We start from the raw sequence: 15203 nt of genomic DNA, 5'->3' as shown, positions 1-15203 counted from the left end.
ATAGATTTATTTTAACATTATTTTATATAATATTCGACGTAACATATTAAAAATGCATTTTGTCATGTGGTATACTTTGTTTCAAAATAAAAACAAGGAATGTAGCCAATATAAGGTTTACCTCGCCGATTTCTACATAGGCGGAAAAATTTAAAATGGAATGATAATAAATATATAAATAATTCATAAGAAACATTTTAACAGAGATCGAATATATTTCATTGTCTGTTTGTTGAATTAAAGCATATTTGTATGGGAATTACATCAAAGAACATACATACACGGGAAGTGACTAGACCTACAAATAAGAAGAATAAAGCATAGATTCATAAAAATCTTTAAAATTTTAACACCTTAAAAAAAGTAAATTATTCTAAAGCTATCTATGCCTCAAACATTCACATTCACTTTATATTACTTTATTTAAAATGCAAAGCAAAAATATTTTACTAAAATACAGGAAATAAGTTATCACAAAGATGGTAGAATTTAGTCTATTATGCCTTGTTAAAATACGTATATAAACAGGTGGAACAACAGTCTAAATTTATATATATTACATTAAAATGGTTTCCTAAGCCACAAAGTAAATTAAAGCGTAATGTGTTTTAACATAACTATAATAATATGTATTATTCTAACATTGTCATAAACCTAATTTAATTTAGTCGCATTTTATGTACATACAATATAAATAAAACTGTCATTTCAACTGTCAAAATGACATTTCACGCATATTATAAAATAACGTTGCTGTTCGTCCTTTATAATAATTAAATTAACTTGGTGTTGGTAGTTTATATATATTGATATTATATACATTTGAGCTTCTTATAAATCTCTGAGATATTAAACTATCGACAACGTGACATTGGCAAAATTGTGGCAACGCAGCACTGCCATTCATAAAATTGAATTGAATTGAACGATATGCGTGAAATGTCAACTTGACAGTTTAGAAAAGTACAATAATAATTACGGAAATCCGTCCTCACTGGGATCGGGAGTTGCCACTTGAAAAAAGAAGAATTACGGAAATCAATTTCATACTTTTCAAGAAGTTACTAGTCTTTCCGCTTTAACATTCCTTCTAATGTCATATATGAATCCACGCAAACTCGCTACCTTAGTTATATCAATCCGGTTACAGGCTTTTATAAGCATGTTCGAATACATATTATAATGCGACTAAATAAAGTTGGTAACAACAATTCAATTTGGAAGTATAAAATGAATATTACGTATAAATTGCAACTAATATATTCTAAAACTCAACAAAACCAAACATTGGTTGTGTATCTGTAATAACATAATTATACATTGTGATTAATAAATAACTACTTGAAATTTTAAATATAATTTATCTATCTCAAACCCGTTGTATTTCGAATAGCTTGACGTCGGTGTCGTACCAAATCGGCGGATCCACGTTTCTGTAAGTGAAAAATAATAAATGTCTTAAAAAAGAAATAGTTTAATTATTTAGCAAGTAATTTTCTTCTGTATTGGCTGGTAAAAAAAATCAAATTCTTTTAATTATATTAAATTATTGATGAAATATAAAAAGAAAAATAAACAAGTGTTACTGTCATTTCTTGTGTAAGCGTTTTATGTTTGTAAATTTTTTATTTTCAGCTGCATTATGACCACCACATTTTTGGAAATATGCATGTGTGAGCGCTAGTATGTATGTATGCGTGCGTACTTGCGTGTTTGTGTGTTCATGCGTGCGTCCACGTTTATGTGTGAGTATATATATACGTGCGCGTTTGTCTTTGTGTATTGTGTATGTGTGCGTGCGGCTTACTTGTGTGTACGTGTGCGTGCGTGTTATGTGTATGTGTGTCAATACGTACCGTATATAAATAACGCCCCACATATAAGTGCGGAACCACGCAGCAGTACCGGCATTGGGCTGGTACTTGCGGATGAGGATCGGATGCGGTACGGGAAGTAGGCCGACCAGCGTCCCATGCTGTAGGAAACGCAAGATCTCGGATTCATCGGTGAGGCCCCTGGAATGCGGAAACGTGTATTAAAATACTATGATGTCCTCATAAATTCACTCTGAAAATGGCCATTAGAGAGAACACAAATAAGTTGAACTACTACACACTTTTTAAGCAATAACTCCAATCATCAATCCAATCCTATGGAAATCTGCAGAAATAGCTCTGCAAAGGTTCATGGGTAAGGAAAAAAAAGTATTGACAATGGGAAAAAAGGAATGAACTGGGCAAGATAAGGAAAGGGAAATGGGCTTAAAAAGTGAGTTTTTGTCTTTGAATCCACTCACTTATCAATGCAGATCTTCTCCACCTGCTGCACGAGCACCTGCAGCAGCCGCATGATGGTCAGCATCAGCTAACTCCACTTCTATATTTACCCCTAGTTCCACTCTTATCAAAACACCTATAGGGGTAAATACATAGGTAATGTTACTCAATACCCGTTGGTTTTAATCCCTTTAGCCCTGGATCCACTCACTTGTCAATGCAGATCTTCTCGACCTGCGGCACGAGCACCTGCAGCAGACGCATGATGGTCTGCAGCGGCAGTCTGCCGCGCCAGCTCGCCACCCACTCGCTGCTGGCCTTCCAGCCCTCGGGCTTCTCTTCGTCTTTTTCGCTTACGCGGAGGCTGTCCCTCTGTAGAACATTCATTAAAAAAATATATTTATGATCCCAGTTCCACTGCGGGTTAAATCGCAGTTTCATTGCGGCAAAGGCAAATTCTATTGTAACTTTTAGTTCAATTGCCACTTATATTTGTAATGAATTTACGAATTTTATTAAATAATATACTTGTGAATGTTTCGTAAAGTTCCTTTGCGACGTTCAAAAGCCCCAATTTTTATTACAATTTTTTCCCCAATAAGTACATTACATAATTACTTATATTGGAAAAAAAATCCCTTTTAAAATAATCTACAAAAAAATCTCACCTACTACAAAAATTACAAGAGACAATTTTTTTTTTTCATTTTTAATTTATACGAGACTTAGAAATTTCGTTGATTTTATATCTCACATGTGTCACGCTCCTCTCCTCCCGCACGGCCTCCCCCTCCCCCTCCCCGTCCCCGCCCTCCTCCCCGTCCCCCGCGCGGCGCGGCAACAGCTGCTCGCGTGCGGGCGGGTGGGCTGATTCACGCTCTGTCATTGTCGCGATCGCTGCCATTTAAATGATACTCTTAGGGTTTTTAAATTCAACCTAGAAAGGTTTTATTCCTTTCAAAATGATTTTATATGTCTACCTTCAACAATAAAATAATAATCGACTAAAAATAATAATTAACACGACTATATATAATATAACGACGACATAGAATATAAACGTTTATTCATTGTACTACCATAGATATGTAGAGAAAATCATAGATATGTGGGTGAGACCATAGACATTTAACAGATAATAGATACGTAAAAATAACCATAGAGTTGATAGACTATAGATATGTAAAGCAATTTCCTTACCATCATAGACACGTAGAGAATATCAAGTGAAAACTAAAATTTCTCACCTGGTATATCAGGTAACGTGGGATTTAGTGTGCCGGGTTCTGCAGGTTGTGCCGGTCTCGAACCTTCCATCGCCGCTTCCACAACTGACTCTGCACTACGAGACCTGGATAAATTAAAGGATCGGGGGAATAAAGAAATGAACTGGGTAAGGTAAGGAAAATATTTTTTTACGATAATTGAACACTATCTCGCAGATACGAAAAGATGGCTAATGGATATTACCAGGAGACAAAGAATAGGAGTTTGTATCATAACATAATATCAAGACAATTTTTATAAAACTTCGGCAACACGCTCATGGGACATCGCGACACATGCTCATGGGACAGCATCACCAGCTTGTGATAGACGTCCACGGTCGCTACTGTAGTTTCGGTAAGTAGAAAAAGTCAAACATTACATTATCACGAAAATGCATTTTTGCCCCTGTTTCTTGCCTAAAAAATTGCACATTGCCCCTGGTTTTTGCCCTATGTACCAAACGTCACTAAAGTTCCCTTTGCTTCCTGCCCTGTCTCAAAGGCTCCTGTCATTTTCTACCTGCCCTTTGCCCAAAAATGCATTTTTGCCCCTGTTTCTTGCCAAAAAAATTGCACATTGCCCCTGGTTTTTGCCCTATGTACCAAACGTCACTTAAATGCTCTTTGCTTCCTGCCCTATTTCAAAGGTCCCAGCTTATTTCTTCCTTCCCTTCTGCCCCAAAAGGCACTAATCTGCCCCTGCCCTGCCCGTGCCCCTCACCTGGGCAGCGCGGTGTGGTCCCTTGCGCGCGAGGCGGCGGCGAGCGAGCGCGCGATGGACGCGTGCTCGTGCGGCAAGTTCGCCAGGTTGTGGAACACCCCCCGCTTGCGTATTATCGTGTACACTAGGTTCGAGTTGCCTGCGAAATAGAGCAATATTTCAAAACTACCGTCATAAAAAAGTACATTTTAAAACTACCCTCAAAGTAATACGAACATTTTAAAACTACCCTCGTGTTTCCAAAGTTCTAATGTAAAACAAACCTCATCGAAAAAAAAAATATTTTATAATCAATTACCCCCAATTTTAAATACATACTAATATTATTAAGCTGAATAGTTTTTTGTTTGTTTGAACGCGCTAATCTCAAGAACTATATAACATCACGCTATGACCAACAGGAGTGGAGCCACGGGGGGTGAAACCGCGCGGAGCAGCTAGTATTCTTATCAAACACTTAAAAATTTGATTTTTTTCATTAAAATTTTTTCAATAAAAAATTTTAACAAATTTGTTGTGGTAAAATTGAATGTGTCAATTTGCACATAACCCCACCAGCACATCACGACTCACCATCAAACTGGTACTGTATCATGTTATTGAACATCTCGAGCAGGAAGAACACCAGGTGGTGGTTCTGTGGCTGCGAGAACAGGAACCAGGGGGTGCTGAAGGCTTCCAGGAGGTGGAGGAGCTTGGTTGACGCCACCATGGATAGCGTCTTGAGGTATGGGGACACTGAAATTGTCATGTTTAATAAGATTTTTTGATGTTTCCTGTCTGCCATCTAGTTTTCAATAAACTTGTAATATGGAAATGAGTAAGAGTACTAATAAAAAAAAGGTATAATTCACAGCAAACTAGACAGAGATAAATTAATATTTACGACACTTAAAATAACTTGTATTTGTCCCATTTTATGGTAATTTATTTTAGTCAAACAGTCGGAGAGTGGCGAATTTTATACAGTTAACGACTTTTTTCATTCACATTCATTTAGTTATACTAAACATACAACTTACTTCTCTTAGTAACCAGATCAACCTCAGAAAACAGCAAACAAACAATATGCACTTTAAAAACAAAACAACCCTTAAAAATCTCACCATTAACCAAAATAGTCAGCAAGCAGTCGAACAGCGGCTGCAGTCTCTGGTGTCCAGTGGTGACGATCTTATGGAACACCACGACCAGCAGGTCAGCATGGGTTCCCGTGAACACCGGTATGTCCATAGGCACAGTGGCGGTATACGGCTTATTCAGACGGACCCCAAAGTTCCGTTCCCCGGATAGCAAGAGGAGGATAAATACCCCAATGTGCATGAGCCCTACGCGAGCTGTAGGAAATTTAAAATATTTATGGTTGTAGCTAAATGCCGTTTTATGTTCTGATCTCTTTGTGTACTTAAAAAAACAGTAAACAATAGGTAGTTATTTTTTATTATAACAATGAAATGATTATAAGAGTGTTAAAAACGCCGTGCATATTGCAATTGTTTTAACTATACAATTTCCTCGGCATTTTACTTTAAATTGAAAATTACAATAGAAATCATAATAAAAACGTATACGGGGTTGCACAAGGTTGAGTTTTTGGTCCTTTGCTATTCATTATTTATATATGATTGGCTTTATGTGTAAAAAACGATTTCGAATACGTAAAAGGACTTTTTATCTACAACGTGATCTTAAGTTAACATTTAAAGTCAACAATAGTAAACGAGGACTAAATAGTACTTACATTGATCAGCTCTTGAATCATTGAGATGATACAGTATAGGCACAAGCACTTCTAACACGTCGCTACTCTTCAAAACATAGTACATGAATTTCTGTAAATTAAAGAAAAAATTATACCAAACATATGAAAAATTTACGAAATTTGTCGAGTAACAGTCGCTCTAGATTATTGTTGAAAATTTCATACTATGAATATGGCTTTACGCGATCTTTGTCGCAAGTTGAGAAAAATTTAAATTCCTTTGGTCCTTGGTTAGCACATCTTCCAGAATAGCACGAGCAGTTCCTGGTGCAAGGCTACCTTCTTACTCGAGTTTGGCAAGTAGGTCTGCTGTAGAAGATTATTCAGAAACACTGAAGCATTATGCATTCATTCACTAACCTTGTTATAGTAGCACATCTTCCAGAACAGCACGAGCAGTTCCTGGTACAAGGCGACCTTCTTACTCGAGTTGGGTAAGTATATCTGCTGCAGAGGATTGTTCAGAAACATTCGAACATTATTCATTCATTAACCTTGTTATAGTCGCACATCTTCCTGAACAAGCACGAGCAATTCCTGATGCAATGCGACCTTCCTACTCGAGTTGGGCAAGTAGGTCTGCTGTAGAAGATTATTCAGAAACACTCAAGCATTATTCATTCATTGACTAACCTTATTATAGTCGCACATCTTCCAGAACAGCACGAGCAGTTCTTGGTGCAAGGCGACCTTCTTACTCGAGTTGGGTAAATAGGTCTGTTGTAGGGGATTGTTCAGTAATCTGGTGACACCACGGAGGACCAGACCGAAGTCCTCATCCCGGTGGATACGGGATAGATAGTTGATAAATAAGTTGTCCGGGAGACTCTGTGGAAAATTAGTTATATGTTTTCTGGGTAGCGTTTGCAGAGGGGCAGAAAGTATATATGTCATAGTCGCTTTTGTACAGCAAACTACATATAAAAGTATTTAGTCGTAAATACTGCGAGACGAGAAAACTATTTTTTTAAGTGAACATCACTACATAGTATAACATAAAGTCGCTTTCCGCTGTCTATTTATCTGTAATCTGTATGCTTAGATCTTTAAAATTATGCAACCAATTTTGATGGGGTTTTTTTAAGAGATTCAAGAGGAAGGTACTTATATAATTTTTTAGGTTTTAGATGGAGCGGACGAAACCGCAGGCGGAAAGCAGCTAGTTTTTACATACAACACTACATACAATAGTTTTTGTTTTAATTATCCAATTTCAATATGTAATTTATCCAATTTCAATATGTAATTTATCCAATTTCAATATGTAATTTATCCAATTTCAATATGTAATTTCACATATTACTTACCTCATCTGAATCTTCATTGACTACATTGCTTGTATCGTGATCTAATGTGACGATTAGAACTTGTAATGCTACCTGTAAATAATATAACAACAAATACAAATTAGCCTTTGGAAAACCATAAATTAAAAAAATTAAAATTGATAGTAAATAAATACTAAATAGTACATTGTGTTATCCCATACATTAAAAATTGCAGCAACTATTAAAAAAGGTATTAAACACGTGATATAGTGGCGTGAATGGTAGTTTTATATTTCCATCATTCAAATTTCAAATATACACAAAGTATTGACGTGAATGGTGGCTTTATTTCCAACTAACCTCAACCAATGGCTCTAGTGTATCAGCGAACAATAAGTGATTGTAAGGCACGCCCAAACCGACAGGATCATATGAACACACTGTGTTCAGTAGGGATGTGAATAGCGGTAACGCGTGACGATTTTCCGAGCTAGTTAGATATCTGTAATAAAAAAAAATATGTGCGTGTACTAGTGTACACACGTAAGAAGTGAAACTTCTTCATGACCTTATTCAAAAAAAATAATTGACTATGTGCAACTTTAACAAGAAAAAGATGGCGCGTAACTGAAAAATGTCACGCGTAACAAAAAATGTTACACTAAATTTTTTTCCAACCCCGATAAAGAAGTTTCACTTCAAAAATGTTTTGTTAGTTTATGAATATTTTTTTATTGTTGCATTGAAGGTATTTTATTTTCTTGATTATTATTATTGAATAATGTTACAGAACACTGACAGGTATTTTAATATTTTCATAAGTTTCATATTAGAGCTTTAAATATATTTTCTTGTATATTTCTAAACAGCAATTCGATAGAATTTTCCAAGCAGTTTCAGTTGTTAATAAATTTTTTGGAATAATTCAATATTTATTGTTAACTTTAATTTTTTTTTATCTGTTATATTATTCTTTAAACACAAAAATTCTTACCTTCATTTTGAAAATATAACAAATATTAATAAACTCTCTAAACACTCACGCGATCCACTTATTATGATGCGTCGCGGCTTGCTGCGGAGGCCTGTACACAGTTTCACTGCAGCATGTAAGCAATAGCCTCAACAGTTCCGTCCTAGCTGCTTCATGCTGGGCGGAGCTCGCGGGGCTCCGCGCGAAACCGACTCCGCCCGCCCAGATGTATTCGCAACTGTCTAGCGAGGATAGTTCTTCGGCACGCTCCTGGGTGGGTAACAAAATTATTTACTTTTTTTACTACAGTAGTTCAGTATTTTTAAGCTGTTGCATAGCTTCTATCGCGGGCCATGAGCGTGGGGATCGAATCGAGAAATTCCGTAACGAAAAAACCTCACGCTCCCCACTCCGACGGACGGAGGTGTGGCTTGAAGGCATGCTATGCAATAGCTTTACCGCGGCAGTCCCCGAGTGCCACACGTCTTTTTTTATTTTAATGAAGTTTGTAATATAAATTTTTATAAAATAGAAAAAATTTGTTCATGAGTCTGAACGCAGCTGACCTCTGCCACACGTGATCCCGCCAGATTAATCGAATTTATTCTACTCTTTCGGTTTTCTGTATCTAAGGATTATCTACAGATTATCTGTTCCGTATTAAAACATTTCCTACTAATATTATAAATGCGAAAGTTTGCGAGGATGTGTATGTGTGTGTTTGTTACTCTTTCACGCAAATACTACTGAACCGATTACAATGAAATTTAGCACACATATAGAGGGTAACTTGGATTAACATATAGGATAGATTTTACCCTGGAAATCCCACGGGAACGGGAACTATGCGGATTTTTCTTAAAAACGCGGGCGATGACGCGGGTCGAAAGCTAGTATATTTATAAAACATTTGAATGCCATAAAACTAAAATTTAATAGATTGAGTAGTTTTCTTTTTGTAGCAATGGTTTGGAATGCAGGTACTATATTGGGGCAGAAAAACGTATTTAATATAAGATTTTGACGATGATAATGATAGTTAATAATTATACTTACTGGACCTGATCTCTTTGTGCTGGTCACTGTAAAATCTGGGCAGAAGAGCAGATCCTAAAATAGAAAAAAAAGGCACAAATTTTTAAAATATTTATTTTTATTTTTTATAATCATCATCAGACCTTCATGTTCCTACTGCAGGGATATAGGCCTCCACAATTTGTAAAAGGACAAATATCACAATCAAATCTAATAAAATTATAAACTAGTTATTTGTTGAACACTTATATTTTTGTTATTTTTTTCTTATAAGAACAAAACTTAACTTCCAAAACTTTTAAAACATGAAATAATAAAGCATAAACCCTGGTTTAAGTTTTATTTAATAACTTACACAAATAGCATTTATAAGCGACTGAGCAAGCGGTATAGATTCATTCTCTGCGGCCGCTGGTAGTGACGACCAAAAGAAACTGTGCCACTCTGGCTCTTCCAGCATGTACGGTAGGACTCGAGTCAGCAATCTTGCACAGTTTAATGCTAGAACAATAAAATAACATGAAGGTAATAAAAAATTGATTTTTTAATAAAATACTGTAAGGATATAACATTTAAAATTTATTTGCTTGAAAAATCTTTGAGAGACAATGATTTTGCAATTTAAAAAGGAAATAGTTCTTATTTTATACGCATTAGTACGAATCAGATGATGAATAGGCAATTGTTTTTGTTTAGTAACAAGTTCCTTGCAAGTTTATTGTAATATTTATATAAAAAATACTGAGCATGTACCTGTATGTTGATCCCGTTGCGTGCGACAGCTGTTATCTACAATTTTAACCATTTTCTCCACAGCTTTATACACCAGGGTCGCCAAATTATTTGGCGATTCTTCACGCAAGGCACGAATCTCCGCTCCCGGAACCAAAGCGAACACATCTTGGACATTCGTCACGCTTTCCGACCAAAACTGATCCCAGAAATTATCATCAGAAGCGTCGATAGGCTGGAAAAATAATCAAAATCAATAAACACAGTCATCCATATCTGAGTGGGTTTATCTATTATCATTAGTGCCCATTACTTGATTCTTCGATGTTAGCTGAACTACAGCTTTTCGGAAGTTCAATTTTGTGTCAGCATTACCCATTTTTGTAATGATATAATACAAAACATTCAAAACATTGAACTTATGGACATTTCATACGTCTACACAAAACAAATCGAATTTGGCAAATATGAGGACAAGACACTAGACAGGAGAAATAAGACAGCTGTGCGATGTAGGATCAATGTCAGATTGACATCAATATAATTAATTGACATTAATATAGGTATTTCTAGACGTAAAAACGATCCATAATTTTTTTCTTGTTTGTTTAAATTTGTTAAGTTAAAAAGGAAACAAACACGAATAAATTGTTTTTTTTTCTCGCTTTGAATTATTAATGTAGTAAAATAGGTTCTCATTAAAAATCAAGTGTTTTGTTAAATTTTGATATAATTCGAATGACCTAGTATCTAACACTCAAAATCTTTATCTCTGCGTGAAAAAAGTAAATCGGTTCCATTCTCAATTTTATTTCATGTCAGTGAAAAATATTGAAGCCAAAAAATGGCTGCAGTGAATATTGTTCGAAGTGCTGTAAGTGGATTACTCCGAAAATCCACAACAATTAAAACTCCGGTTGTATGCCGGCTATCTACTGTAGCTCTACAACAAAAATTCCATACCGTCAAAGCCATCGCTAATCTTTACAACAACAACCACATACAAAATGGGGTAAGACATTTTATCTAGTTGAGGCGATATCTTTTCTTAATTTTTAACTGAGATAAAATCTTTATCCGGGTGGCTCAAAACTTTTTTTTGCAAGTTCATAATTTGTTTTTTCTCGTAACTATAAAGCAAATATAACCTCAAATGTATTGCATAACGTATGTGTAAAGAAGTGCTCCAATGTTTAGGTTCATAGATCAAGTCGACAATATGCAACCGGGCCCGTGCACAAAGTCACTCAGCAGGACATTGCGGACCGAGTGATGAAAGTTATCAAGGCATACGACAAACTAACTAGTGTGCAGGTACATATTCATATATTTTTCACTTGTTTCAGAAGCCGAAAGTGGCCGTACGAAACTACAGCGGTGGCCCACCGCTAACAATCGATCTTATTAAAAGTAGGGTGCTCCTTGTTCTGCAACTTTATGATAAAGTTAACCCTGAAAAGGTAGTCGCAAGCTATTTCAGAATCTTTATACTGAAGTTTTTTCTAATATATACATCTATGTATGTAGCTGGAACAAATATTTCAATGTATAGCTAGAAGACCATCAAATAAATATAATATTTTTCTCCAGGCTAATTTGATCAATATCGGTTGAGAATACAGCAGAATATAAATAAATTTAGTTTTTAATTTAGCGAGTACTTAGGTAGTGTAGTTATATACTCATGTATTAATTATTATATTTTGCTAAGTTAATTGAATATTCTGCAGATGACATACAATTTCATTGTAATAACTAATAAACAGTAAATATAATATCAGTGGTCATCATTGTTTTCATATTCCTATAAATAAGATAAATAAAACACTTTATAAAATTTTAATGTATTTATTTTATTTCAGCTTTCCCTGGACTCACACTTCATCCAAGATCTGGGTCTGGACTCCTTAGACCATGTTGAAGTTATAATGGCCATGGAAGACGAGTTTGGCTTTGAAATCCCCGACGGAGACGCGGAGAGGCTCCTACGACCCAAAGACATAGTACAATACATTTGTGACAAGGAAGACATTTTCGAATAAGCTATTAGACCAGTAATATTCCAATTGGTCTACCGATCAGCTTAGCATCTAGTTTTGTTTTAATTTTAAAGAACAAACATCAAACAGCTGGACATCAAGGGATGTAAAAAGTGTAAATTGTTTATCATTATATGCCTGTTAGAGTAGATCATTGGTTTTTTATTGATGCCCCATTCTCTGATACATATATTATAACTAGCTGTTCCCCGTGGTTTCACCCCCGTGGCTCCACTCCTGTTAGTCGTAGCGTGATGATATATATTATATACCCAATAGCTTTCCTCGATAAATGAGCTATCTAACACCGAAATAATTTTTCAAATCGGACCCGTAGTTCCCGAGATTAGCGCGTTCAAATAAACAAACAAATTCTTCAGCTTTATAATACATATTTGTATAGATTGTTTCCTAAACCTAACGAGATGATACGTATCTATTTTGTTAAACATGCGTAATTCCTTTATGTATGTAGATTTCTCAAATGTATAGATTTCTTAAGAAGGATCCACAAAGTCACACAAGAACAGTATCAAAACCTCAACAATTAAATAGTAAATAAAACAACTGCTGCAGACTGCTTGTTGACTTGCTTGTTTTTGCTGCTTCCAAAACCAAAAAATTATAATATTTTTTTAAGCTATTGCATAGCTTTTATGACTTTGACTTTGAGCGCGGCGACCGAATGTAAAAATTCCGTCCAACCGGCATCGGCACATCGATGCTATGCAATAGCTTTACCGCGGCAGTCAAAGTGGCAGTCCTCGGACCTCGAGTGCCACACGTATTTTATATACCTAGTTACATATGTATTTTATTATACAGGGTGTCCCACTAATGGTTACTATTGGTTGGACACCCTGTATAAGATGTTATTTAATTATATATTAGTGGAATATCGAATACATAATAATAAATAGCCCCGATGACTCAATTAATTATCACTAAACATTTGCTCACGGCATGCACGGCTATGCACAGCTGCACAGAGCCAGAGTGTGAGCCAGAGCACAATTTTCAATTTATTGATCGTAGACGATCCGCAGGTTAAGTAAACCTATACGCGGCCTGTTTATTGATGGGTCATCAGTTCATTATATTGTGGCTATACAGAGCGCACTTAGAAATTGACTACATATTATATTTAATAATATTTTGCATGTACACAAAAACGCCGACTTACACACAAGAATAGGAGATAGACACTGTTATGGCACAAGGAACAGAAATAAAATTGAAATGCCATTTTACCGGTTAGCCAAAGTTAAAAATTCATTTATGGGTCTAGTACGCTGTTCTGTTGTATACGCTTTTACAACAGAATTCCACATTGTATTAAAGAGTTTGGTAGTGCTAAATTTAAAACTTATGTTAAAAATATATTAATTCAGAGAGCCTATTGGAATACCTGCAATATGGATGATGAAAATCCATGGAGGGTTGTCGCGTAAGAACCACAGGACAGTTCTTTGGCATATCTAATATTCTATTATGTATATATTATAAAGGCGAAAGTTTGTATGGATGTATGGATGTTTGTTACTCTTTCACGTAAAAACTACTGAACCGATTACAATGAAATTTAGCACACATATAGAGGGTAACTTGGATTAACACATAGGATAGTTTTTATCCCGGAAATCCCACGGGAACGGGAACTATGCGGGTTTTCCTTTGCAAACGCGGGCGAAGCCGCGGGCGGAAATCTAGTCTAGTCTAGTCTAGTATAATATAAAGGCGAAAGTTTGTATGGATGTTTGTTTTTTTTTCACGTAAAAACTACTGAACCGATTACAATGAAATTTAGCACACATATAGAGGTTAACTTGGCTTAACACATAGGATAGTTTTTATCCCGGAAATCCCACGGGAACGGGAACTATGCGGGTTTCCCTTTGCAAACGCGGGCGAAGCCGCGGGCGGAAATCTAGTTATGATATATTATGTAGTTAGATATAAGTTACTGATTATGTAATATTGACATGATTTTAAAAGAGCAACTATGGAGTTTCTTGCCGGTTCTTCTCCATAGATACTGCTTTCCGAATCGGTGGTAAATTTTAAAAATACTTACCTACCTATGTAATGACGATTTGAAAGTGCTACTAAAACTTAAAAGTAGTCTAATTGAATAAATAAATGTTTGAGTTTATTGGTAATTGTTCTGTATCGCATTAGCACAAGCAAAGAAACTTGAGGTCTTTGGTTTTATGGAATAATTAATGTTAGGTATGGTCTCGTTGAAATGATATAGGTACTAACCGATTTATTAATTGTTATCGAGTTATCATCATTGTAATTTGTAAGACAATTAAAAGGAAAATAATATTATTCAGTAATAAGTTTGTAAATCAGCACTATTTTTCGGTCTCCTCTACCATTGCTCACTTTTGATGTCCTAAACTACTAAACCAATTTTGATAAAATTGACACTGTTCCATGAAATGAATCGTATTATTTTTATTTCAGAAACTCGTAATCAGTTTTATTTAAATAAATACAAATAGTTCATATTTCATCCTCGTAATAAGAATGTTTAAGGTATTTTGAATTTGCTCTATTACTCGTAAATAATACCTATATGATGTAATTTTTGCCGTCCTTGTTCAAGTTCATGTTAGGTAGTATTTTCTTGTGTTTGATTTTACGCGAGTACCTATTATACATTTAGAAATAAAAGATTTTAACACGATTTATTCATTATTTATTATCCTGTGTATCCCTAGTGACCACGTTCGCTGCTAAGTGTGCGAAACGTCGGGATAATAACAATGAATAAATCGCGTTAAAAACCTTTAATTTCCATGTTAGGTATTTAGCAAGTCCATTTTGAAGCGAACTAATTTATTTTGTAGCTTATGCCCCGACTTTCACCGATATCTGCTATACTACACTACCTATCATTTTTTTTTCGATTACCATGTATTTTCTACCTATTAGATCTGTCGTAGTCATTGATAGTTGCAAGCTGTTGCAAGAATAAGCTTAACATTTCTGCAACATATTACTTATTATCATGATTCCTATACGAAAATTGTGATGTATATTGTTATAACCTTACATAGCTGTGCCAATTATTAAAATCTGTTTGATCATTGAACTACTATACTTTTCATATATTATATAGGA

At 35.3% G+C, this 15203-nt stretch overlaps 2 protein-coding genes across 3 annotated transcripts; one reads left to right on the top strand and one right to left on the bottom strand.

Moving 5' to 3' along the window:
- Positions 1-8: 8 nt before the first annotated feature.
- Positions 9-10512, bottom strand: LOC123696397 (protein HID1). Its single transcript, XM_045642542.1, has 17 exons — positions 10349-10512; positions 10057-10270; positions 9659-9804; positions 9325-9378; positions 8339-8538; positions 7656-7797; positions 7335-7406; positions 6661-6855; positions 6007-6097; positions 5372-5602; positions 4839-5003; positions 4266-4404; positions 3524-3627; positions 3031-3173; positions 2488-2648; positions 1857-2015; positions 9-1433 (listed from the first exon to the last, which is right to left on the bottom strand). Exons 1-17 carry the CDS (start codon positions 10412-10414, stop codon positions 1370-1372), a joined length of 2346 nt encoding a protein of 781 aa, XP_045498498.1. The 5' UTR covers positions 10415-10512; the 3' UTR covers positions 9-1369.
- A 295-nt stretch (positions 10513-10807) lies between these two features.
- Positions 10808-12225, top strand: LOC123696379 (acyl carrier protein, mitochondrial). Of its 2 annotated transcripts, none has more exons than XM_045642516.1 (3): positions 10808-11047; positions 11382-11495; positions 11898-12225. In XM_045642516.1, the coding sequence occupies exons 1-3, from the start codon at positions 10880-10882 to the stop codon at positions 12075-12077; spliced, it is 462 nt and encodes a 153-aa protein (XP_045498472.1). In that variant the 5' UTR covers positions 10808-10879; the 3' UTR covers positions 12078-12225. The 2 variants fall into 2 exon arrangements, with proteins under 2 accessions (XP_045498472.1, XP_045498471.1); XM_045642515.1 differs by lacking the exon at positions 11382-11495 and adding an exon at positions 11233-11349 and having other exon boundaries at positions 10809-11047.
- Positions 12226-15203: the final 2978 nt, after the last annotated feature.

The sequence above is a fragment of the Colias croceus genome, chromosome 12 (genome assembly GCF_905220415.1).
Source record: "Colias croceus chromosome 12, ilColCroc2.1".
Classification (NCBI taxonomy): domain Eukaryota; kingdom Metazoa; phylum Arthropoda; class Insecta; order Lepidoptera; family Pieridae; genus Colias; species Colias croceus.
The sequence above is the reverse complement of the archived record's forward strand: the minus strand, read 5'-3'. Positions and strand labels throughout refer to the sequence as shown.